The following is a 27,743-nucleotide window of genomic DNA, read 5'->3' as shown; positions in this document are numbered from 1 at the left end:
AACTTATGCATGTAGCAGGAAGGGAAGAGAATACGGGTGTCGTGATGTGGTGGGTAGTATATAGGATGTGTGGAAAGGAGGGTGTACATACCCGAGATGTGTATTGGCGGAGCTTAGATTGCGTGTCTTGGAGGTATTCCGTATGCAGCGAAGTGAGGGGTTATGAGGGGATTGCGCTCGTGGTTATACGAGTATTAGATGAAAATAGATATCGCTGGTTCCGGTTCCGGTTATTGTACATCCGGGTATTTATTAACTAGGTTGCGGTTTGGTTTACAAAATTGGCTAAATATGGCGGATAAATACAATGAATGGCAATATTATTGTACGGGAATATTTTTGAAGTGTTCTGTGCTAGATAGGATGACGGGGTGGCATACGCTGAGAGGAAAGAGTGTTGGTGAGGAGCCAGGTGAGGATATTCAGGGCAGTAGCGTGTGTTACGTAGGAGTCTCGTGGAAGTTTTCCTACGGTCATTGTTGATGTCTATATCTGGAGATGGTGGCTTGTTGTCGATGGAATGTACTTTTATAGAATGACTGTTTTTATTGGTGTGGATATGCTGTGTGGTACAGGAGACTCGTAGGATTCCTTTTAGGTTTGGATCGGGTATTCGTACCAAGACGTAGGGGCCTAAAGTGGTGTGATAGTGAGGTGGGTGTGATCATATGGTATGGTGATGTTGGAGGGTGATGGTGAAGGATGGCTAGTAAGGTAATGTATAGTGGAGATGGTAGTAATGTAATTACGGTGAAAAGGTGGATAGGTTAGACTAGTAGGTGGTGGAGGGTGGTGAAAAGATAAAGTGGGACTATAGAATAGGTTGTGGTACTGTGTGGTGGGTAGGTGAAAAAGAGAAAAAATAATATGGTGTGGTATGGAGATGGCTAATGGCTGTGTTGGTGGGGAAAAAATTGGTACGGTGTATAAGTAAGAGTGGTTGTGAGGGAGATGTGGAGTAGATAAGGCTTATAATTTAGTGTGAGGGGTCTGTGTGTGTTAAAATGGTAGTGGTGCGGAGGTCGATTTAAAATTTGTGAGGTTATGGTGTAAATGTGGGTGATAATGTATCGTTATGATGTTAGGTGATCGTGAGGTGTTGGTTTGTGGGTAGGTAGGGTGGGTCATAGGGTGTGGTCGTTTGTAGTTGGGTTTTGTGCTGTGGGGTAAATGTTTGTATGGTGGGGGAGGGGCCTGTATGTAGGTGTTTGTAGGGGGGGGAATTGGTTGTGTCTGGTGTAGGGTGTGGCTGGTTGGTGTGTTGTGGGTTGGTTGATATAGTCGTGGAATGCTATGGTGTGTATGTAGTAGGCTATGTGTGGAGGGGTAGATAAGTTTGTGGTGGGAGGGGGGTTGGGCTGTATGTAGGGTGTGGTGGTGGAGGGAGCGCTGGTTGTAGGACTAGTGGCTGCTGTAGGGTGTGGTTGGTTTGGTGTGTTGTAGGGTGAGTAGTGTTGTGGCCATGGGGGGGGGGAAAGGGGTGTGTGGTTTTTGTATTAAGATAATCTTAACACAGATTGTCATCGCAGTAATATACTGTTAGCTCCACTTGATATTTATTTGTTTAAGGAAAAAAAAACAAAATAACAAAATTGTGTTAGGAGAGCTAAAAAAATATTCAACCAAAAGTGAAATGCGGAACTTTTAATTGTTTTGTACTACAAAATGTCTTAATGGATGTGGAGTGTCTCTTAAATTGTAAATGGCACTTGAATGTTCTTTGCTCCGCAGGGTAACACTTCATGTATACGGTATTGTAAAGAACTGCTATTTTCATAGTTTTATGTTCAGGAATGCATTGCTGATTATTCATGGAAAGACATTAAAACAGAATCCTACATTTCCAGTAATATATTATCTCAACCCAAAGGTGGCGAAGGTTTACTTTCTACAAGAAGTCTTTTTTTCCTGTCACGAATTAAAAACAATTACAGTGAACAAATATGAATATATTGCAGTTTTTATAAGTCGGTAAACGCTACTCAAGCAGATTATAGCTCAGATACATCGTTTTGTCTTATGGAATCAACCTTTTTCTCTAATCAAACCGAATCGCTGCGTAAGCTACGTAAACAACCAAGTTGCTGTTTTGATTTTGTAAAATACTGTTTTCGTTGTCTGTGTTGTAAAAAAACAAGCTTTCTATAGTTTTTCGTGGTATATACTTTTATACAGCACGATATTCATAGGCCTACTCCGGGTCTTAAGATCGCCGTAGTCTTGGGCAATTTTAGGCGATCTTGGCAAATTTTGCTATATTTTATGTTGCATTCTTAAGCGATCTTGGAAAACTCAGATTACTATTTTAAGCTGAGAAACTCTAATTTCTACTAGTTCAACATAGGAGTTGTACTATCTAATTACAGTATCAGACCACAAACAATATAATTGTGAAACACTATTTATTAAATAGTACTAAGTAGTTAAATTTGGTGTTCCTGAGAAAAAGAAATACAATAGCATAAGAGCTGCATTATAATAATTACAATATATTTCACACTTATAAGACAAAATATAAAACTATCAGCCCAGTTCACTGCTTTCTGTTCGGGATTCTTTTGGTTGGCTGTGATGCAAAAGAGGGATTCGGGTGATGTCACATCAAAACACCACAGGAAACCCGAAAAGAACGCCAGGGACGGCTGTAAAACTCTGTTTTTATTCTAATTACTTTATTCATGTATTTATTCAAATATTTTTTTCTAGAATGGTAAAATATTTTGTACAGCATATTTTATTTTATTTTCCTTGAATTAAATAAGAGTAAGAAAGGAAATAAAAATAAAGAAACTAAAAAAGGTTTATCCGAACAAACACAAAGAAATTAAAAACGTAATAATTAAATTTGGTCAGAAAGTTTTAGTGCGTAAGCTTTTAGTGCAAACTATTTTTTCCCCTAGATTAACAGTAACAACAACATAAGTTGGTGACAAAGGCGAATTTATTATGTTTTAACTGAGTTTCTAACTAACTCTAGCTAGTCTGGAGATCAATTTTAATGTCAAAAATTCTAAATATTGGATAATTGCAATAAATATGAACTCAATAATCAACTCTCTAAAGTAAAGGGGTACGTTCCTTGCCGTCATGAGCTCCCACCCTCGCTTCCTGCTTAACTTTGACGATGGCGATAGCATCTGGTGCAATCTGGACGAAGTCCGACGCGTACCGCTTCGACGAGAGCAAGGTGGGATGTATTTTTGTCTTAGTGATTATCATAATGAGAAGGGGAGGGGACGGTGGTTTCCACAACAATGGATGTTTTCTTATCTGGGGGATAGAGTTAACCTAGTTTGGTTTAGCGAGGGGATAGAGTCATCCGACTTTGGTTTAGTGACGGAATAGAGTCATCCGAGTTTGGTTAAGTGAGGGAATAGAGATATCCGAGCTCAGGTTGGCAAGAGGATAGAGTATCTAGGCTAACGTGATTCTATTGTATATTTTGCAAATGAGTAGGATTTCGCAAATCTTTGCCATGGATGTCGCTATCACTTAGATTAAACACCGCCAGTCTATACCGACTGCTGTATCGCCATCATCATCGTCGTCACTATCATCTCCATCACCATAACCATCATAACCACAACCATAACCATTACCCACCCACCGCTATCACCATCGCCACCACCATCATCTTCTCTATCACCGCCTTCTAGGGGGCGATCAGAGTTTCCAAATAGAGAAGAGTAGGGGGATCCCTTTCTTTTCTTTTAGAATATGGTATATTCCTCTTTAGTTCATGAAAATGCAAGTTGAGGGAATTTTATATGTTATATAATTTTGGTATATATTTCTTTCAGCCTTTCGCTCTTTCTATTCACATTGGTGTTATTCCTTCCCTTAGTATGCTCTGAAATTTGTACACTTTATGGGATAAAATTACACATGTGAGATCACAGCATTTCCTATAATCTTCATCCGTGCCATCTCGGACAGTAAACACAGTGTGTAATTCTTCACAGGGTTGCTCGCCTGCGTCATGGACATTTCCTTTAATATCACAGGATGCCCGGACCATTCCGGAATCACCTCCTGGGAAATCTTGTCCAGTTCTTGATTGTCATTTTGAGTCTGAAGCACTTTAGAATACGTCCATAGAGATCTAGCTTCACAAATTTTCTGTCGCGAATTTTTTACGTTTCCTCGCCACAGGTCACAATGACGGGTTTGGCATGGGAGATTTTTCTCGGTGTGAAATGTTTGATTTGCTTTCCTTCCATCGTCCACTTCTCGCCTATGTGATGATATCATTTCTTCCTCAAAGTCCTGTATCTCATAGCAGGCTGCAGTTGTCAATCGTCCGTACATCTTGATACAGAATCCGCGCTCAACATGCTGAAAATAACGCTTGTCTCCTTCGTGAAATTGGCATTTCAAGTGGTTTGCTCTTTCCCACAGTTGCGTGACGCCTAGTTGAAACAAGCGCTCTTCCGTAGTGTAACTGTCATCAATTGGGCCCTGCAGCCTTTGAAGGAGAGATAAGAGTTAAGAGGTTTTATTTTTTGTCGTACGAACTTTTAACGTTTTGTAAGTTGGGATATCGGACATCAACAGATTACGAATATGGTTTAAAAGTTGTCGGCTTATGTGAAAATAGCTTATCTTTTGTCTTGTAAAAGAAGTAATCGGAGAAATAGATTGGAAGTGAATTACTGAAAATGTACGAAAATATCTGACAAGCAAATTTTAAGTCCTCCCCTCCCCCCCAGAAAAGATTGACTCCAAGATATAAACAATAGCAATTAAATCCCTAGAGTTTGTTAGTTGCTTGGTGTGTGTCTTTAGGAGATACTAGTTTTAAGAAGAACGAGATTTTTTCCAGGGGGGGGGGGAGGGGGGGTTGAAGCCATCTAATGTCGGCGACACGAAATTAAACGAGGTTACTCATTTCCCTCCCCTGATCCGCTACCGCTGTTAAGACACTTTATGCAAACGTACCTGATGTTTTTCATGAACGGTTCTATGCACCAAGCATTAGAGCATCTATTTCTCTCGGAGCTGATGACACCTTATGCCTGCGATAGCACATGTTGCAAATAGTCTTTATAATCAGATCATAATTGGAAGTGAGTACCTCCATCGTCCTAACATTAGTCGGGGAATATAGTTGTGGATCTGTGCCGATTTCTTGCACTTTGCTTTTGATGGTGTCATATTTGTCCTCTGAGATAACCCCGTCAATCTCAAGGACATTGATGCCGGGGACCAAGAAACTATCGCACACTTTCGAGGTTAACTTACGGCCAAGTAGCTCAAATACCTCTTTAAAAGCATGACAAAACCTTCCATCATCTTCCTGCTTCCAGAAATGGGCTTCCTTGCGACTTTTGTCGCGCAAAAACTCAAAGAAAACAGTTTTGATTAGGTATGAAGGAAGTGATGAGTATTTCTGGGTTTTCTTCTCCGATTTTAGTGAACTGGCACTCTCCGTGTTTCAGATGTGAATAGAAAACAGTCTTCAAGGCCAGATACACAAGCTTTTGAAATGCAGTCATGGCGTTTTTAAACAACAACTGTTCTGCAGTAGACGTGGATAGACGCCATGTGTTTCTCAAATCTGGTTCATTTTTGGATACAACCTGAAACCCTTTTTCAATTATTGCCTCCCGGACGTCAACTGGTGGCCAATTCTCATCGCTTTTTGACAACCATTTGGCAACATAGTCTGGTGAGAACTTTAAAGCAATGCAGCTGAAATTGTCCACTGAACAAGATCCACCAGTTGCTCCTATGAAACTATACAGTTAACTAACAGTGGTGATACGTTGAGTTGACCAAAGTACATACTAATAGGCACATCAACCATCGTTGATGTTCCTGTTGGAGAAAATTCAGGAGAGTCTATGGCTTTCAGGACATCAGTCTTGGCATACTTTTCATCTCCATCTTTAGTCAGTTCAGTCACAACTTTAGCATTGTGCACCCCCCTTTTTGAGTATTATATTGAAGAAAATTAATGCCTAACCTTGCTGACGCGACAAATCCTTGAATTCAGCATGAAGTATATTGTTAGATCTATGCGACCTACCAAGAACCACTGGATCAGTTATAAGCCGTCTATACGGCCATTATCCACCCCCATTTTGAAATTCTGGATCCACCCCTGGATCTAGACAAATAATGTTCGTAAAAACAATTGCCAAAAAACAATTGGCAATAAAAAATAAATGCATTGTGCTCGAAGTGATGCTCTGATTGCTTAGTATTATATGTATGGTAAGAAAGATTGCAGGAAAAAGACATGAAGGACACAATAATAATACGTATGTAAATAATGCATATTTGAGAATAAATAGATCCTATAAATAAATGGCCAATAATGATATGGTTCACGAACATGTTGATATGACATCCTCAAACAAACATTGCTGTTTTTGTTTTATTTTATTTGTGTAAATCTTTTGTGATTAGTGTTTTGATGATATTATTTTTTTAAAGATGCTATATCAGGTGATTAATAACGCTGCTACTACTATTATAATTGTTATTAATAAGAAAAATTAATTACCTTTGCTGTACATTCACTGTTTAGTTGGTTGTATGGTGTGGGGCCGCTGGTCAGATGGGCGCTACTTCCTCGGGCGCGTAACTGACGTGAGAGATGGCAAGATCCATGTGACCTTCGACGATGGCGACAACATATCACATGACCTTGGTGACGTAAGCGCGGTGATCGTGGACCTTGTACCCAACCCCACGCACGTGCCAATCGGTGCACGAGTGATCGCCGCATTCGAGGGGCGTTGCCATTACTATAAAGGGCGTGTGACGCAGATAGATTCGACCAATCCGTATGCGCCACGTTATCACGTGACTTATGACGATGGGGACAAGGGCTGGGTGAACTGCGACAAAGTGAGGCTTCTGCCCATGCGCGTGGATGAAGGTAGGTGAATATTCCAATAATGACTATCATATATCAAGCCGAAAATCTGGGAAAATCTGTGTATGTCACATGACTCGTTATATGTTCTCACTCGTTGTCGTCCGAAAGACGGTATGCGTGATTCTGAGAAGATGCAACAAGACTTGAAATCGTACGGACACAACCCTTATTATAAACCTTACTAACTTTATCAGTAAGGTTAGTATTTATTAATATTATAAAAACATGCACATGGCGCTTACTCTCCAGGTCTCACGTTGGGAACTTAAGCAAGATGACGGTAACGCGAACGACAACGGTGGAAAACAAATAAAAATTCAAACAGACAGATGTGAAATGCACTCTGTCTGATACATTTCAGCCGTTTTCCTCCAAACCACGACCACACGTTCTAGCGTGAACTGAAATGCGTGAGCTGAAAACTAGAGTATCCTTGTTTGATTTTTTAGATATAAGGTTAAAGGTTCTTTTTCCCTGCCGTCCTATTTGCTTAAATTCCCTATGAATAAAATAAATGAGAAAAGGAACCTTAAGCAAAAGCGACGACGACGGCTTAGACAACGAGATCAAAAAAGATGCGTTCGCGTTTGGCGACCAATTTCAATTTAATTGCAATAGAATAAGCAAAACGTTATAGTCAGAGACAGATAAAAATAAACTAAGGACATTATTTCCACAGTAGCGAACGTGGTAAGGAGTTTACAGTGCAAACGTCCGCGTCCTCAATTAACCGTGAAAGCTTGAGTTTTCACGTCGTGTTTTTTTTTTTGGGAAAACGGCTGAAATGTACGGAGACAAGACGCATTTTCACGTGCTGCTGTTAAATTCTGAATCAAATCCCATGTTAACGTCGTCATTGCTTCAGGTCCCTAATGGCTGAAATATCCTTAATCTGACATTTCTTGTTTTGGATCTCTCCAGTTGGGGCGCGTGTTTACGCTCGGTGGACCAATGGCCAGTTCTACCTCGGCACCGTGGAACGCGTGGGCCACAAGATCGAGATCAAGTACGACGATGGAGATCGTATTGCGCATGACCCAAGTGACATCACGGCTGCTGTCATTCTCGACAGTACCCCCAACCCAGGCTCTGTTGGCCGCGGCACCCGTGTTATCGCTGCGTGGCCTGGGAAAGAGAAGTACTACCTGGGAACGGTTGACGCCGTCAACAAAGATCAGATGTACGAGCCTCAATATCATGTTAAATATGATGATGGTGACGAGAGTTGGGTGACTGTGAATCAACTAAGGGTTATCCCCGCCCCTGGACCGGCCCCTGAATGTAGGTAATTTCGTTAGTTTCGTACGTAAGTGTCAGGACGATATTTTTTTATTTCGTCTTTCTTTACGTTGTGAAAAGGTCGGTCGGTCCGTCCGCCCGTCTGTCTGTATTAAATGCAAATATTCCATGATCTGAATATTCTTTGTTGCCCGCAGTGCGCCCACTCCAAGCTACATGCCTGATATGAAGTCTTCGACTTTTTTCTTTCCCCAGAGCCCAGTTTATGGTCGTCCAGATTGGAGCTGATGTGGTCGCACTGAACAGTATTGCACATCCCCATTTCTACCTTGGCCTTGAGGGAGGTTATCTCCGCGGGAAGGTAAAACAAACATGAGTGATGGGTGATAGGGACGATGGTGTATGTAGGTGACGATGATAGTGTGATAGTTATGATCATGTCCAGGATGATGATGTCATGATTATCATTTCTACCTTGGTCTCGAGGAAGGATATTTCCGCGGGAAGGTAAAACATGAATGAATGATAGATGATTATGTAGGTGACAATAAAAGTGTGATATTTGTGATAATGAACAGGCTGTAGGTGAAGATGATGTCATGATAATGACTATTATTAATACTTTGTGGTAAAGATGAAGCTTCTGGTGTGGTGTAGACGATAATGATGATGGTCGTGGTAGTAGTAAATAGGGTGATTTAGATCCACGACGCCGGCAAGAAGACGCCGCCTCGCGCACGTTCGATTGCGCGCGCACGCGCGCTCGAAAATTGTGCTGGGATAGACAGAAAGTTACATGAAATTTATAATTAAAATAAACCTGTCTCGCTAGTGTCACGCACTAAACTCGAATCCTGCAAATGACATTTTTTGCAATGAAATGGAGGTAATTACAGGCGATGAAGAGGTGTTTTGGGGCTTCTCTGCGAAAATAAAATCACCAAAGATAAATATTTGAGTTGATCTACTGTGAGTATCCTATGTGAATTTTACTCATCAAACCAGTTTTTCATTCGCTTAATCCAGGGTTAGTAAATCGGGGGATTACTTTCGGCTTTCGGGAACGGTGAGTTATCCGTAGGTTAGCTAACCTACGATTAGCGAATTTTAACCCGGGATTATTCGCGGATCTAGGGTTAAGTTAATCGGCCTTTCAGGAACCGGCCCCTGTTCGGGACGGCATTTTATGCTTTTTCACGTCCTCTTCAGGACAAGACGCCGGCAAAAATTAGCGTGCGTGCGCAATCGAACGTGCGCGAGGCGGCGTCCTCTTGCCGGCTTCGTGGATCTAAATCACCCTAATGATGATGACAATTACATGGAATAATGATTATTATTGTGATACCATGATGATGATGGTGATGCTCAGAAGAATAGTGATGGCGTCGATGATTAGTGATATGGTGATGATGATGGTGATAACATCAATGATGCTGACGATTAAAGAAGAAAAACAGATGATGATGATAACAAGGATTTCGGTGACAAAGCTGGTATCAAGAAAGGAAATATGAGAGTATATAAGAGTGTAACAAATTATTGTCAAACCTTCCAATTTTATTCAACCCGTCTAAACAGCCACTCATTTTCAATGAAATAGATTTATAAATAGAATCTAGTTTGCCTACTCAATACATTTTGACCTTGAATAAACGGTGCAGCCTGTTCCAAATCCTGAAAGTGCATTTTTTTAATCCCTCCCATCCAGTTAATGTTATGAGAATACACCAAAATAATGTGTTTATCTGACCGATTAAGACCGTCAAACCTGCATGGTTATTATAGTTATGGAATTGTAATTGCAACTGTGTTCAGTCTTTTTAAAAGAACACTAAGATCACCATCGGCTTTCTTGTAAGCTTTCCTTTGGGCGTGTCGATGATATTGATAATAGTAAAAATGATGGCGATGGATGATAATGGAGAGATGATCTTGACGATCGGTGAAACCCTAACCTTTTCTTCTTTCTACTTAGTGGTTTGATACGTACTGTCACTTCTACTTGCGCGAGGCTCCAAATCAATTCATGTCATTGGAAGCATGTATGTTGCCAGGACAACATGTCGGTGTTGATAGCAAGGGAAGCGTGATGCCCCCTGCGTCAGTGTATGCAGGAACTGAGCCTGCAATGTTTGAGGTCAAACTACTGGTAAGAGGACTTGGAGTGTAACAACCATAGATTAATCGACATTGCTTAGATAACTCAGGTGATTTACTATTACTTGACCTTGTTAAGCAACCTACAATCTGTTACAAAACTAATGGGGCACTTTCCCTCCCCCTTTCTCAATGTTGGAGGGCAAATGATCACCTTGCTACTGCTTGTGTTTTGAGCTGAAAAATCGCCTCTAACCAATATTAATCGGGGGGAGAGGGTTGGCGGTTGTTCGTATGGGAAGTGTCCCACTTACTTTTGTTGAAGATTGTAGTTGCGTTACATATTGTGTGACAGGGGTCAGATTAGCTGTGAAGGAGACTAATAAAGATTCTTTTACAGTTCAGCCCCTATGGTCAGACATACAAAGCAAACCACTCCCAAGGTGGATACCCTCAGCCAGGAGGTCAATTTCCCCCAGGGGGGTACCCTCAGCCAGGAGGTCAATTTCCCCCAGGGGGTACCCTCAGCCAGGAGGTCAATTTCCCCCAGGGGGGTACCCTCAGCCAGGAGGTCAATTTCCCCCAGGGGGGTATCCACAACCTGGAATTCATCCTCCCCCAGAGCATGGTGAATACCCTCCTCCAGGGGGCTACCCTGGCTATGGAAGTGCTCCACCACCATACTAGACATGTGAGGTAAGAAAGACAATACATAAGACAGAAAAAAATTGTCGTAGGATTTTTTGTGTGTGATTCCATACATTCAATACATAGGTCTATTTTCTTTAAACTAATAACTAAGTACTATAAGCTTGCAATGCTGTTTTTTGGATAAAATAAAACCTTAGATTCAAAGTATGTGTGGAATGTTTATTGTCTTCTGACAAATCACAAACAAGAATTCATGTATTGAGAATTGTTGAGATATGTTTAGTTTGCAAATCTTGCAGGTGATATGGTCAAAACAAACATTCTGGTTGCAGTGTTATATACATCCAAGAAAAGACAATGATTCAAATTCTCTCACACATGCCTCAATGCCTGAACTTGCCTCTTCTTTCCAATAACTTTTCCTATACTTGAGAATTTAAAAAAGTGATTATTGTGTTAATCTGTTAAAGTATAAGTTGTAAATTCATAGGTAGAGCAATAAATCCCAGCGATTCAAATCTTGTCAGTGAGTATATGCATTTGTTTGCTTTACTCAACAGATGCTAATGAAGGAAGGAAAAATGGAAACATGGATATGATTTACTATAATTGAAATAATAAACAGTATTCAAAGAAACGAAAGTAAAATTTGATTGAGACAATAAATGAGAAAAATATGCGATCACAAAATGTTTGTTTATGTAAAGATTAAATTGAATAAAAATTATTTCAATGCAAATAATTGTAATAGCAGTTGTTTGTACAGCATCTTTCTTGACCCATAACAGTAAGATCTGCAAAGGAGGGAGAAGGGGGGAGGGCAGATGTCTAAAACAATGTAAAATGATCGAGGTGGTGTTTCATATTGTGAACCTGAGCTACTTGCTTATGATGTCCTACGCACCTGTAGTACCGCCAAGTACTGCCCCCTCCCCTCCCTTGCTACTCAACGTGTCAGTAGCTTTACCTCACTCATCTGCAAAAAAAACATTGCCAATGTTATATTAAACGTTAGAACCTTCTGCAACAGCTTCAGCACTGCAATGCATCTTTCTTTTGTACTTTCTTTTGTGTACATTTAAATAAATGAAATAAAATTATAAGTTATTATGGACACTAGGCAAGCAATGGGGTGCTATATGATGGACACTGAATCAGCAAGGGGGTGTTATATGATGGACACTAAATCAGCAATTGGGTGTTATATTATGGACACTAAATCAGCAATTGGGTGTTATATTATGGACACTATATCAGCAATTGGGTGTTATATTATGGACACTAAATCAGCAATTGGGTGTTATATTATGGACACTAAATCAGCAAGGGGTGTTATATTATGGACACTAAATCAGCAATTGGGTGTTATATTATGGACACTAAATCAGCAATTGGGTGTTATATTATGGACACTAAATCAGCAATTGGGTGTTATATTATGGGCACTAAATCAGCAAGGGGTGTTATATTATGGACACTATATCAGCAATGGGGTGCTATATGATGGACACTAAATCAGCAAGGGGGTGTTATATTATGGACACTAAATCAGCAATTGGGTGTTATATTATGGGCACTAAATCAGCAATTGGGTGTTATATTATAAACACTAAATCAGCAAGGGGTGTTATATTATGGACACTAAATCAGCAAGGGGGTGTTTAATTATGGACACTAAATCAGCAATTGGGTGTTATATTATGGACACTAAATCAGCAATTGGGTGTTATATTATAAACACTAAATCAGCAATTGGGTGTTATATTATGGACACTAAATCAGCAAGGGGTGTTATATTATGGACACTAAATCAGCAATTGGGTGTTATATTATGGACACTAAATCAGCAATTGGGTGTTATATTATGGGCACTAAATCAGCAATTGGGTGTTATATTATGGACACTAAATCAGCAAGGGGTGTTATATTATGGACACTAAATCAGCAATTGGGTGTTATATTATGGACACTAAATCAGCAATTGGGTGTTATATTATGGACACTAAATCAGCAATTGGGTGTTATATTATGGACACTAAATCAGCAAGGGGTGTTATATTATGGACACTAAATCAGCAATTGGGTGTTATATTATGGACACTAAATCAGCAATTGGGTGTTATATTATGGACACTAAATCAGCAAGGGGTGTTATATTATGGACACTAAATCAGCAATTGGGTGTTATACTATGGACACTAAATCACAAGGGGGTGTTGTTATATTATGGACACTAAATCAGCAATTGGGTGTTATATTATGGGCACTATATGAGCAATTGGGTGTTATATTATGGACACTAAATCAGCAATTGGGTGTTATATTATGGACACTAAATCAGCAAGGGGTGTAATAATGCGTACTAAATCAGCAATTGGGTTTTATATTATGGACACTAAATCAACAATTGGGTGTTATGTTATGGACACTAAATCAGCAAGGGGGTGTTATATTATGGACACTAAATCAGCAATTGGGTTTTATATTATGGACACGATATCAGTAAGGGGGTGTTATATTATGGACACTAAATCAGCAAGGGGTGTTATATTATGGACACTATATCAGCAAGGGGTGTTATATTATGGACACCATATCAGTAAGGGGTGTTATATCATGGACACCATATCAGTAAGGGGTGTTATATCATGGACACCATATCAGTAAGGGGTGTTATATTATGGACACTATATCAGCAAGGGGTGTTATATTATGGATACTATATCAGCAATTGGGTGTTATAACGGACACTAAATCAGCAAGGGGTGTAATAATGCATACGAAATCAGCAAGGGGGTGTTTAATTATGGACACTAAATCAGCAATTGGGTGTTATATTATGGGCACTATATCAGCAAGGGGTGTTATATTATGGACACTATATCAGTAAGGGGTGTTATATTATGGACACTAAATCAGCAATTGGGTGTTATATTATGGACACTAAATCAGCAATTGGGTGTTATATTATGGACACTAAATCAGCAATTGGGTGTTATATTATAAACACTAAATCAGCAAGGGGTGTTATATTATGGACACTAAATCAGCAATTGGGTGTTATATTATGGACACTATATCAGCAAGGGGGTGTTATATTATGGACACTAAATCAGCAAGGGGGTGTTTAGTTATGGACACTAAATCAGCAATTGGGTGTTATATTATGGACACTATATCAGCAAGGGGGTGTTATATTATGGACACTAAATCAGCAATTGGGTGTTATATTATGGACACTAAATCACAAGGGGGTGTTGTTATATTATGGACACTAAATCAGCAAGAAGGTGTTATATTATGGGCACTAAATCAGCAATTGGGTGTTATATTATAAACACTAAATCAGCAAGGGGTGTTATATTATGGACACTAAATCAGCAAGGGGGTGTTTAATTATGGACACTAAATCAGCAATTGGGTGTTATATTATGGACACTAAATCAGCAAGGGCTGTTATATTATGGACACCATATCAGTAAGGGGTGTTATATCATGGACACCATATCAGTAAGGGGTGTTATATCATGGACACCATATCAGTAAGGGGTGTTATATTATGGACACTATATCAGCAATTGGGTGTTATATTATGGACACTAAATCAGCAAGGGGTGTAATAATGCATACTAAATCAGCAATTGGGTGTTATATTATGGACACTAAATCAGCAAGGGGTGTTATATTATGGACACTAAATCAGCAATTGGGTGTTATATTATGGACACTAAATCAGCAATTGGGTGTTATATTATGGATACTAAATCAGCAAGGGGTGTTATATTATGGGAACTAAATCAGCAAGGGGTGTTATATTATGGGCACTAAATCAGCAAGGGGTGTTATATTATGGACACTAAATCAGCAAGGGGTGTTATATTATGGACACTAAATCAGCAAGGGGGTGTTATATTATGGGCACTAAATCAGCAAGGGGTGTTATATTATGGACACTAAATCAGCAAGGGGTGTTATATTATGGACACTAAATCAGCAAGGGGTGTTAAATTATGGCACTAAATCAGCAAGGGGTGTAATAATGCATACTAAATCAGCGATTGGGTGTTATATTATGGACACTAAATCAGCAAGGGGTGTTAAATTATGGGCACTAAATCAGCAAGGGGTGTTAAATTATGGGCACTAAATCAGCAAGGGGGTGTTATATTATGGACACTTAATCAGCAATTGGGTGTTATATTATGGACACTAAATCAGCAAGGGGTGTTATATTATGGACACTAAATCAGCAAGGGGTGATAAATTATGGCACTAAATCAGCAAGGGGGTGTTATATTATGGACACTAAATCAGCAATTGGGTGTTATATTATGGACACTAAATAAGCAAGGGGTGTTATATTATGGACACTGAATCAGCAATTGGGTGTTATATTATGGACACTAAATCAGCAAGGGGTGTTATATTATGGACACTAAATCAGCAAGGGGTGTTATATTATGGGCACTAAATCAGCAAGGGGTGTTATATTATGGACACTAAATCAGCAAGGGGTGTAATATTATGGACACTAAATAAGCAAGGGGTGTTATACTATGAACACTGAATTAGCAATTGGGTGTTATATTATGGACACTAAATCAGCAAGGGGTGTTAAATTATGGGCACTAAATCAGCAAGGGGGTGTTATATTATGGACACTAAATCAGCAAGGGGGTGTTATATTATGGACACTAAATCAGCAATTGGGTGTTATATTATGGACACTATATCAGTAAGGGGTGTTATATTATGGACACTAAATCAGCAATTGGGTGTTATATTATTGACACTAAATCAGCAATTGGGTGTTATATTATGGGCACTAAATCAGCAAGGGGTGTTATATTATGGACACTAAATCAACAAGGGGGTGTTATATTATGGACACTAAATCAGTAAGGGGTGTTATATTATGGACACTATATCAGCAATTGGGTGTTATATTATGGACACTAAATCAGCAAGGGGTGTTATATCATGGACACCATATCAGCAAGGGGTGTTATATTATGGACACTATATCAGTAAGGGGTGTTATATTATGGACACCATATCAGTAAGGGGTGTTATATTATGGACACCATATCAGCAAGGGGTGTTATATTATGGACACTAAATCAGCAATTGGGTGTTATATTATGGACACTAAATCAGCAAGGGGGTGTTATATTATGGACACTAAATCAGCAAGGGGGTGTTATATTATGGACACCATATCAGTAAGGGGTGTTATATTATGGACACCATATCAGCAAGGGGTGTTATATTATGGACACTAAATCAGCAAGGGGGTGTTTAATTATGGACACTAAATCAGCAAGGGGTGTTATATGATGGACACCATATCAGTAAGGGGTGTTATATTATGGACACCATATCAGCAAGGGGTGTTATATTATGGACACTAAATCAGCAAGGGGTGTTATATTATGGACACTATATCAACAAGGGGTGTTATATTATGGACACTAAATCAGCAATTGGGTGTTATATTATGGACACCATATCAGTAAGGGGTGTTATATCATGGACACCATATCAGTAAGGGGTGTTATATTATGGACACTAAATCAGCAAGGGTGTGTTATATTATGGACACCATATCAGCAAGGGGGTGTTATATTATGGACACCATATCAGTAAGGGGTGTTATATTATGGACACTATATCAGCAAGGGGTGTTATATTATGGACACTATATCAGCAAGGGGTGTTATATTATGGACACCATATCAGCAAGGGGTGTTATATTATGGACACCATATCAGTAAGGGGTGTTATATTATGGACACTAAATCACAAGGGGGTGTTGTTATATTATGGACACTAAATCAGCAAGAAGGTGTTATATTATGGGCACTATATGAGCAATTGGGTGTTATATTATGGACACTAAATCAGCAATTGGGTGTTATATTATGGACACCATATCAGTAAGGGTTGTTATATTATGGACACCATATCAGCAAGGGGTGTTATATTATGGACACTAAATCAGCAAGGGGGTGTTATATTATGGACACTAAATCAGCAAGGGGGTGTTATATTATGGACACCATATCAGCAAGGGGTGTTATATTATGGACACTAAATCAGCAAGGGGTGTTATATTATGGACACTAAATCAGCAATTGGGTGTTATATTATGGACACTAAATCAGCAAGGGGGTGTTATATTATGGACACCATATCAGTAAGGGGTGTTATATTATGGACACCATATCAGTAAGGGGTGTTATATTATGGACACTAAATCAGCAAGGGGGTGTTATATTATGGACACTAAATCAGCAATTGGGTGTTATATTATGGACACTAAATCAGCAAGGGGGTGTTATATTATGGACACTAAATCAGCAATTGGGTGTTATATTATGGACACTAAATCAGCAAGGGGGTGTTATATTATGGACACCATATCAGTAAGGGGTGTTATATTATGGACACCATATCAGTAAGGGGTGTTATATTATGGGCACTATATCAGCAATTGGGTGTTATATTATGGACACTATATCAGCAAGGGGTGTTATATTATGGACACTAAATCAGCAAGGAGGTGTTATATTATGGACACTAAATCAGGAAGGGGTGTTATATTATGGACACTATATCAACAAGGGGTGTTATATTATGGACACTAAATCAGCAAGGGGGTGTTATATTATGGACACTATATCAGTAAGGGGTGTTATATTATGGACACTAAATCAGCAAGGGGGTGTTATATTATGGACACTATATCAGTAAGGGGTGTTATATTATGGACACCATATCAGCAAGGGGTGTTATATTATGGACACTATATCAGCAAGGGGTTTTATATTATGGACACCATATCAGTAAGGGGGTGTTATATTATGGACACTAAATCAGCAAGGGGGTGTTATATTATGGACACTATATCAGTAAGGGGTGTTATATTATGGACACCATATCAGTAAGGGGTGTTATATTATGGACACCATATCAGCAAGGGGTGTTATATTATGGACACTAAATCAGCAATTGGGTGTTATATTATGGACACTAAATCAGCAAGGGGGTGTTATATTATGGACACTAAATCAGCAAGGGGGTGTTATATTATGGACACCATATCAGTAAGGGGTGTTATATTATGGACACCATATCAGCAAGGGGTGTTATATTATGGACACTAAATCAGCAAGGGGGTGTTTAATTATGGACACTAAATCAGCAAGGGGTGTTATATGATGGACACCATATCAGTAAGGGGTGTTATATTATGGACACCATATCAGCAAGGGGTGTTATATTATGGACACTAAATCAGCAAGGGGTGTTATATTATGGACACTATATCAACAAGGGGTGTTATATTATGGACAATAAATCAGCAATTGGGTGTTATATTATGGACACCATATCAGTAAGGGGTGTTATATCATGGACACCATATCAGTAAGGGGTGTTATATTATGGACACTAAATCAGCAAGGGTGTGTTATATTATGGACACCATATCAGCAAGGGGGTGTTATATTATGGACACCATATCAGTAAGGGGTGTTATATTATGGACACTATATCAGCAAGGGGTGTTATATTATGGACACTATATCAGCAAGGGGTGTTATATTATGGACACCATATCAGCAAGGGGTGTTATATTATGGACACCATATCAGTAAGGGGTGTTATATTATGGACACCATATCAGTAAGGGTTGTTATATTATGGACACCATATCAGCAAGGGGTGTTATATTATGGACACTAAATCAGCAAGGGGGTGTTATATTATGGACACTAAATCAGCAAGGGGGTGTTATATTATGGACACTAAATCAGCAAGGGGGTGTTATATTATGGACACCATATCAGTAAGGGGTGTTATATTATGGACACCATATCAGCAAGGGGTGTTATATTATGGACACTATATCAACAAAGGGGTGTTATATTATGGACAATAAATCAGCAAGGGGTGTAATAATGCGTACTAAATCAGCAATTGGGTGTTATATTATGGACACTAAATCAGCAAGGGGGTGCTATATTATGGGCACTATATCAGCAAGGGGTGTTATATTATGGACACTAAATCAGCAAGGGGTGTTATATTATGGACACTAAATCAGCAATTGGGTGTTATATTATGGACACTAAATCAGCAAGGGGTGTTATATTATGGACACTAAATCAGCAATTGGGTGTTATATTATGGACACTAAATCAGCAAGGGGGTGCTATATTATGGGCACTAAATCAGCAATTGGGTGTTATATTATGGACACTAAATCAGCAATTGGGTGTTATATTATGGACACTAAATCAGCAATTGGGTGTTATATTATGGACACTAAATCAGCAAGGGGGTGCTATATTATGGACACTAAATCAGCAATTGGGTGTTATATTATGGACACTAAATCAGCAAGGGGGTGCTATATTATGGACACTATATCAGTAAGGGGTGTTATATTATGGGCACTAAATCAGCAAAGGGGTGTTATATTATGGACACTAAATCAGCAAAGGGGTGTTATATTATGGACACTAAATCAGCAATTGGGTGTTATATTATGGACACTAAATCAGCAAAGGGGTGTTATATTATGGACACTAAATCAGCAAAGGGTGTTATATTATGGACACTAAATCAGCAAAGGGGTGTTATATTATGGACACTAAATCAGCAAAGGGTGTTATATTATGGACACTATATCAGCAAGGGGTGTAATAATGCGTACTTAATCAGCAATTGGGTGTTATATTATGGACACTATATCAGCAAGGGGTGTTATATTATGGACACCATATCAGCAAGGGGTGTTATATTATGGACACCATATCAGTAAGGGGTGTTATATTATGGACACCATATCAGTAAGGGTTGTTATATTATGGACACCATATCAGCAAGGGGTGTTATATTATGGACACTAAATCAGCAAGGGGGTGTTATATTATGGACACTAAATCAGCAAGGGGGTGTTATATTATGGACACTAAATCAGCAAGGGGGTGTTATATTATGGACACCATATCAGTAAGGGGTGTTATATTATGGACACCATATCAGCAAGGGGTGTTATATTATGGACACTATATCAACAAAGGGGTGTTATATTATGGACAATAAATCAGCAAGGGGTGTAATAATGCATACTAAATCAGCAATTGGGTGTTATATTATGGACACTAAATCAGCAAGGGGGTGCTATATTATGGGCACTAAATCAGCAAGGGGGTGTTATATTATGGACACTAAATCAGCAAGGGGTGTTATATTATGGACACTAAATCAGCAATTGGGTGTTATATTATGGACACTAAATCAGCAAGGGGTGTTATATTATGGACACTAAATCAGCAATTGGGTGTTATATTATGGACACTAAATCAGCAAGGGGGTGCTATATTATGGGCACTAAATCAGCAATTGGGTGTTATATTATGGACACTATATCAGCAATTGGGTGTTATATTATGGACACTATATCAGCAAGGGGTGTTATATTATGGACACTAAATCAGCAATTGGGTGTTATATTATGGACACTAAATCAGCAATTGGGTGTTATATTATGGACACTAAATCAGCAATTGGGTGTTATATTATGGACACTAAATCAGCAAGGGGGTGCTATATTATGGACACTAAATCAGCAATTGGGTGTTATATTATGGACACTAAATCAGCAAGGGGGTGCTATATTATGGACACTATATCAGTAAGGGGTGTTATATTATGGGCACTAAATCAGCAAAGGGGTGTTATATTATGGACACTAAATCAGCAAAGGGGTGTTATATTATGGACACTAAATCAGCAATTGGGTGTTATATTATGGACACTAAATCAGCAAAGGGGTGTTATATTATGGACACTAAATCAGCAAAGGGTGTTATATTATGGACACTAAATCAGCAAAGGGGTGTTATATTATGGACACTAAATCAGCAAAGGGTGTTATATTATGGACACTATATCAGCAAGGGGTGTAATAATGCGTACTTAATCAGCAATTGGGTGTTATATTATGGACACTAAATCAGCAATTGGGTGTTATATTATGGACACTATATCAGCAAGGGGGTGCTATATTATGGGCACTAAATCATCAAGGGGTGTTATATTATGGGCATTAAATCAGCAAAGGGGTGTTATGTTATGGACACTAAATCAGCAAAGGGGTGTTATATTATGGACACTAAATCAGCAATTGGGTGTTATATTATGGACACTAAATCAGCAAAGGGGTGTTATATTATGGACACTAAATCAGCAAAGGGTGTTATATTATGGACACTAAATCAGCAAAGGGGTGTTATATTATGGACACTAAATCAGCAAAGGGTGTTATATTATGGACACTATATCAGCAAGGGGTGTAATAATGCGTACTTAATCAGCAATTGGGTGTTATATTATGGACACTAAATCAGCAATTGGGTGTTATATTATGGACACTATATCAGCAAGGGGTGTTATATTATGGACACTAAATCAGCAAGGGGTGTTATATTATGGACACTATATCAGCAAGGGGTGTTAAATTATGGACACCATATCAGTAAGGGGTGTTATATTATGGACACCATATCAGTAAGGGGTGTTATATTATGGACACTAAATCAGCAAGGGGGTGTTATATTATTGACACTAAATCAGCAATTGGGTGTTATATTATGGACACTATATCAGTAAGGGGTGTTATATTATGGACACTAAATCAGCAAGGGGTGTTATATTATTGACACTAAATCAGCAATTGGGTGTTATATTATGGACACTGAATCAGCAAGGGGGTGTTATATTATTGACACTAAATCAGCAATTGGGTGTTATATTATGGACACTAAATCAGCAAGGGGTGTTATATTATGGACACTATATCAGTAAGGGGTGTTATATTATGGACACTAAATCAGCAATTGGGTGTTATATTATTGACACTAAATCAGCAATTGGGTGTTATATTATGGACACTAAATCAGTAAGGGGTGTTATATTATGGACACTATATCAGTAAGGGGTGTTATATTATGGACACTAAATCAGCAATTGGGTGTTATATTATTGACACTATACCAGTAATGGGGTGTTATATTATGGACACTAAATCAGTAAGGGGTGTTATATTATGGACACCATATCAGCAAGGGGTGTTATATTATGGACACTAAACCAGCAAGGGGTGTTATATTATGGACACTAAATCAGCAAGGGGTGTTATATTATGGACACCATATCAGCAAGGGGTGTTATATTATGGACACCATATCAGTAAGGGTTGTTATATTATGGACACCATATCAGCAAGGGGTGTTATATTATGGACACTAAATCAGCAAGGGGGTGTTATATTATGGACACTATATCAACAAGGGGTGTTATATTATGGACACTAAATCAGCAATTGGGTGTTATATTATGGACACCATATCAGTAAGGGGTGTTATATCATGGACACCATATCAGTAAGGGGTGTTATATTATGGACACCATATCAGTAAGGGGTGTTATATTATGGACACTATATCAGCAAGGGGTGTTATATTATGGACACTATATCAGCAAGGGGTGTTATATTATGGACACCATATCAGCAAGGGGTGTTATATTATGGACACCATATCAGTAAGGGTTGTTATATTATGGACACCATATCAGCAAGGGGTGTTATATTATGGACACTAAATCAGCAAGGGGGTGTTATATTATGGCACACTAAATCAGCAAGGGGGTGTTATATTATGGACACCATATCAGTAAGGGGTGTTATATTATGGACACCATATCAGCAAGGGGTGTTATATTATGGACACTATATCAGCAAAGGGGTGTTATATTATGGACAATAAATCAGCAAGGGGTGTAATAATGCGTACTAAATCAGCAATTGGGTGTTATATTATGGACACTAAATCAGCAAGGGGGTGCTATATTATGGGCACTAAATCAGCAAGGGGGTGCTATATTATGGGCACTAAATCAGCAAGGGGTGTTAAATTATGGGCACTAAATCAGCAAAGGGGTGTTATATTATGGACACTAAATCAGCAAAGGGGTGTTATATTATGGACACTAAATCAGCAAAGGGGTGTTATATTATGGACACTAAATCAGCAAAGGGTGTTATATTATGGACACTAAATCAGCAATTGGGTGTTATATTATGGACACTAAATCAGCAACAGGGTGTTACATTATGGACACTAAATCAGCAATTGGGTGTTATATTATGGACACTAAATCAGCAAGGGGGTGTTATATTATGGACACTATATCAGCAAGGGGTGTTATATTATGGACACTAAATCAGCAAAGGGGTGTTATATTATGGACACTATATCAGCAAGGGGTGTTATATTATGGACACTAAATCAGCAAAGGGGTGTTATATTATGGACACTATATCAGCAAGGGGTGTAATAATGCGTACTTAATCAGCAATTGGGTGTTATATTATGGACACTAAATCAGCAATTGGGTGTTATATTATGGACACTATATCAGCAAGGGGTGTTATATTATGGACACTAAATCAGCAAAGGGGTGTTATATTATGGACACTAAATCAGCAAGGGGTGTAACAATGCATACTAAATCAGCAATTGGGTGTTATATTATGGACACTAAATCAGCAAGGGGTGTTATATTATGGACACTAAATCAGCAAAGGGGGTGTTATATTATAAACACTAAATCAGCAATTGGGTGTTATATTATGGACACTAAATCAGCAAAGGGGTGTTACATTATGGACACTAAATCAGCAATTGGGTGCTATATTATGGACACTAAATCAGCAAGGGGGTGTTATATTATGGACACTAAATCAGCAAGGGGTGTAATAATGCGTACTAAATCAGCAATTGGGTTTTATATTATGGACACTAAATCAGCAATTGGGTGTTATATTATGGACACTAAATCAGCAAGGGGTGTTATATTATGGACACTAAATCAGCAAAGGGGTGTTATATTATGGACACTAAATCAGCAAGGGGGTGTTATATTATGGACACTATATCAACAAGGGGGTGTTATATTATGGGCACTAAATCAGCAATTGGGTGTTATATTATGGACACTAAATCAGCAAAGGGGTGTTATATTATGGACACTAAATCAGCAAAGGGTGTTATATTATGGACACTAAATCAGCAAGGGGTGTTATATCATGGACACCATATCAGTAAGGGGTGTTATATTATGGACACTATATCAGTAAGGGGTGTTATATTATGGACACCATATCAGCAAGGGGTGTTATATTATGGACACTATATCAGCAAAGGGGTGTTATATTATGGACAATAAATCAGCAAGGGGTGTAATAATGCGTACTAAATCAGCAATTGGGTGTTAAATTATGGACACTAAATCAGCAATTGGGTGTTATATTATGGACACTAAATCAGCAAGGGGTGTTATATTATGGACACTAAATCAGCAAGGGGTGTTATATCATGGACACCATATCAGCAAGGGGTGTTATATTATGGACACTATATCAGTAAGGGGTGTTATATTATGGACACCATATCAGCAAGGGGTGTTATATTATGGACACTATATCAGCAAAGGGGTGTTATATTATGGACACTATATCAGTAAGGGGTGTTATATTATGGACACCATATCAGCAAGGGGTGTTATATTATGGACACTATATCAGCAAAGGGGTGTTATATTATGGACACTATATCAGCAAGGGGTGTTATATTATGGACACTATATCAGTAAGGGGTGTTATATTATGGACACCATATCAGCAAAGGGGTGTTATATCATGGACACCATATCAGCAAGGGGTGTTATATTATGGACACTATATCAGTAAGGGGTGTTATATTATGGACACCATATCAGCAAGTGGTGTTATATTATGGACACTATATCAGCAAGGGGTGTTATATTATGGACACTAAATCAGCAAAGGGTGTTATATTATGGACACTAAATCATCAAGGGGGTGTTATATTATGGACACTATATCAGTAAGGGGTGTTATATTATGGACACCATATCAGCAAAGGGGTGTTATATCATGGACACCATATCAGCAAGGGGTGTTATATTATGGACACCATATCAGCAAGGGGTGTTATATTATGGACACTATATCAGCAAGGGGTGTTATATTATGGACACTATATCAGCAAGGGGTGTTATATTATGGACACTAAATCAGCAAGGGGGTGCTATATTATGCGCACTAAATCAGCAAGGGGTGTTATATTATGGACACTAAATCAGCAATTGGGTGTTATATTATGGACACTATATCAGCAAGGGGTGTTATATTATGGACACTAAATCAGCAAAGGGGTGTTATTTTATGGACACTATATCAGCAAGGGGTGTAATAATGCGTACTTAATCAGCAATTGGGTGTTATATTATGGACACTAAATCAGCAATTGGGTGTTATATTATGGACACTATATCAGCAAGGGGTGTTATATTATGGACACTAAATCAGCAAAGGGGTGTTATATTATGGACACTAAATCAGCAAGGGGTGTAACAATGCATACTAAATCAGCAATTGGGTGTTATATTATGGACACTAAATCAGCAAGGGGTGTTATATTATGGACACTAAATCAGCAAAGGGGGTGTTATATTATAAACACTAAATCAGCAATTGGGTGTTATATTATGGACACTAAATCAGCAAAGGGGTGTTACATTATGGACACTAAATCAGCAATTGGGTGTTATATTATGGACACTAAATCAGCAAGGGGGTGTTATATTATGGACACTAAATCAGCAAGGGGTGTAATAATGCGTACTAAATCAGCAATTGGGTTTTATATTATGGACACTAAATCAGCAATTGGGTGTTATATTATGGACACTAAATCAGCAAGGGGTGTTATATTATGGACACTAAATCAGCAAGGGGTGTTATATCATGGACACCATATCAGTAAGGGGTGTTATATTATGGACACTATATCAGTAAGGGGTGTTATATTATGGACATCATATCAGTAAGGGGGTGTTATATTATGGACACTATATCAGCAAGGGGTGTTATATTATGGACACTATATCAGCAAGGGGTGTTACATTATGGACACTAAATCAGCAATTGGGTGTTATATTATGGACACCATATCAGCAAGGGGTGCAATATTATGGACACTAAATCAGGATCCCAATGCATATATGCATAGTAACACTCTAAGCTTAAGTCCAAAGGTTGTATGTAAATGTGTATGTGACAGTGTTCTATAATAAAGATAAGTTAACACAAAACTGTTTTAGATGACTTCACTTACCTGTTAGGGGGTGGCTGGGCCCCATATCCAGGGTATCCCCCAGAGGCACCAGGTGCGGATGGGTATACACTCCCAGCTGGTGGGTATGCCCCGTCAGGGGGAGGGTATGCATCCCTACGGGAAGGGGGCTGGCTGCCTGGATAGTAGGGCTGTCCCGATAGTGGTGAATGTCCAGGGTAGGGTGCTTGGGGATGGTAGCCCCATGTGGGAGCGGGTAGTGTTGCATTGGTGGCGGGCAATGAGATGATAGGCAGTGAGGTGGCGGGCAGTGTGATGGGGGCATATGATGCCCATGATGATGATTATGATGGTGGCGTTCATGGAGTCGATTGTGGGGATCATGGTGATGACCATGATGATCATGGTGGTAGTGACAAGGGTCATCACAGTGTACTTTATCTTCGCCATGCCTTTTCACAGCACTGTGAATGATGTGTCCCAGATGATGCATTCTTCCTGCTCTGAATAAAAGTGTATAATTAATCATTCATATATAGTCACTGAAAACTGGTTAAGAAAACCTGAAAAACCTGAATCTGTGCCCTCCTAATTTGGCATTCCTGCTGCAACGAGAGTGAATAACTTCCCCAATTTATTTTCATAATTTTTAAAAAGTAGTATTTTCACCAGATTGTGTTGTTAGATCCAAATGTGTTACATGCTTAAGTTATTGTTGTTATTATTTGCTTGGTTTCCTATTCTAAAGAAAGGGACATTGGACCCTGGAATTCTGTTAGATATGCAACATTATGCCCCAGTTTTAGAGAGGTTCTAACAAGCCAAGATTTATTTTAACATGTAGAGTGTGTATGGTTGTTTTTGGGTTTGGGTTTGTCATTATGGAATGACACTAGATTTTGAATTCATTGTTCACATATAATAACATCAACAATAAGAACAACAACAATAATTATAATAATAATAGACAACAATGAATATGAAAAAAGTAATTATTCTGTATAAACTTGTCTGACCCCCAAAAAAATATGTTAACAAGCTACCTGGGGTACTGTCAGTGAAGAACATTTAAAAAGTAGGATCCCCAACTCCACTCCACTCCAGCCTTCCTGCCAAACCTGATGTTTTAAGTCGTGGTTACATCACAGTTAGCCCAGGCTCTGTCAATGAATAATTTAAACCGACCTCATTGACCGTTAATAGAGAGAACATATAGCTGTTACTTTATGCAAGTAGTATTCCTCCAAAAAAATGTAATAAATCCAATCCAATGTGATAGAGTACTTGATGCCGTCTATTAAAAAAGTAACAACTCCATATGATCTCTCTATTAACGGTCAATTTTCAAAAAACGGTTCAAATTACTCATTGACAGAGCCTGGGCTACCTGTGGCCATACATACCAAATTCAGCGAGTTACGTCGTATCTTACAGAATTATTTATTCATTTACTAGGTCCGAAAGAGATTTTTTCCCATTCATATCATCAACAAACTTTCGACTTTCGTTTGGGTTTCGTGCGAAGTATGCAGCTACTGTTAAAGCGCGAAGTTTTTCGCAAGAAGTGACCGATACACAAAATAACCCCTTGGGGGGGGGGGGGGGGGGGGGTACCGTTAAAATGCGCCACGCAAATACGA

The 27,743-nt window shown here is 38.8% G+C and overlaps 2 protein-coding genes across 7 annotated transcripts; one reads left to right on the top strand and one right to left on the bottom strand.

Annotated features, from left to right (window-relative positions):
• The first annotated feature begins 2,841 nt into the window (after window positions 1–2,841).
• LOC5502073 lies at window positions 2,842–11,992 on the top strand. 5 transcript variants are annotated; one of them, XR_007312589.1, is made up of 8 exons: window positions 2,842–3,187; window positions 6,533–6,886; window positions 7,808–8,167; window positions 8,383–8,486; window positions 10,101–10,274; window positions 10,623–10,918; window positions 11,173–11,263; window positions 11,752–11,992. XR_007312589.1 is itself a non-coding variant. In XM_048731671.1 (8 exons), exons 1-7 carry the CDS (start codon window positions 3,088–3,090, stop codon window positions 10,907–10,909), a joined length of 1,344 nt encoding a protein of 447 aa, XP_048587628.1. In that variant the 5' UTR covers window positions 2,842–3,087; the 3' UTR covers window positions 10,910–10,918; window positions 11,434–11,612. The 5 variants fall into 5 exon arrangements, 4 of the variants coding, with proteins under 4 accessions (XP_048587628.1, XP_048587626.1, XP_048587627.1 ...); XM_048731671.1 differs by lacking the exons at window positions 11,173–11,263; window positions 11,752–11,992 and adding an exon at window positions 11,434–11,612 and having other exon boundaries at window positions 10,623–10,705; window positions 10,741–10,918; XM_048731672.1 differs by lacking the exons at window positions 11,173–11,263; window positions 11,752–11,992 and adding an exon at window positions 11,434–11,612 and having other exon boundaries at window positions 2,843–3,187; window positions 10,623–10,705; window positions 10,777–10,918.
• On the bottom strand, window positions 9,665–27,614 carry LOC116608267 (histidine-rich glycoprotein-like). 2 transcript variants are annotated; one of them, XR_007312590.1, is made up of 3 exons: window positions 27,147–27,603; window positions 26,146–26,606; window positions 9,665–11,849 (listed from the first exon to the last, which is right to left on the bottom strand). XR_007312590.1 is itself a non-coding variant. In XM_048731675.1 (3 exons), exons 1-3 carry the CDS (start codon window positions 27,169–27,171, stop codon window positions 11,842–11,844), a joined length of 489 nt encoding a protein of 162 aa, XP_048587632.1. In that variant the 5' UTR covers window positions 27,172–27,614; the 3' UTR covers window positions 9,665–11,841. The 2 variants fall into 2 exon arrangements, 1 of the variants encoding a protein (XP_048587632.1); XM_048731675.1 differs by having other exon boundaries at window positions 26,146–26,601; window positions 27,147–27,614.
• Window positions 27,615–27,743: the final 129 nt, after the last annotated feature.

This window comes from Nematostella vectensis, chromosome 8, assembly GCF_932526225.1.
Source record: "Nematostella vectensis chromosome 8, jaNemVect1.1, whole genome shotgun sequence".
In the NCBI taxonomy this organism is placed as follows: domain Eukaryota; kingdom Metazoa; phylum Cnidaria; class Anthozoa; order Actiniaria; family Edwardsiidae; genus Nematostella; species Nematostella vectensis.
Note: the sequence above shows the minus strand (reverse complement) of the source record. Positions and strands in the feature narration are given on the sequence as shown.

Excerpts from the sequence above, each read along its gene's own strand:
- LOC116608267 (XM_048731675.1), bottom strand. The coding sequence starts at position 27,171 with ATGTTCTTCACTGACAGTACCCCAG. Across the intron at positions 26,602-27,146 it reads CTTCACTGACAGTACCCCAG|GAAGAATGCATCATCTGGGA; the intron begins GTAGCTTGTTAA and ends TATTCAGAGCAG.
- LOC5502073 (XM_048731669.1), top strand. The coding sequence starts at position 3,088 with ATGAGCTCCCACCCTCGCTTCCTGCTTAACTTTGACGATGGCGATAGC. Across the intron at positions 3,188-6,532 it reads ACCGCTTCGACGAGAGCAAG|TTGGTTGTATGGTGTGGGGC; the intron begins GTGGGATGTATT and ends TTCACTGTTTAG. Across the intron at positions 8,168-8,382 it reads CCCTGGACCGGCCCCTGAAT|CCCAGTTTATGGTCGTCCAG; the intron begins GTAGGTAATTTC and ends CTTTCCCCAGAG.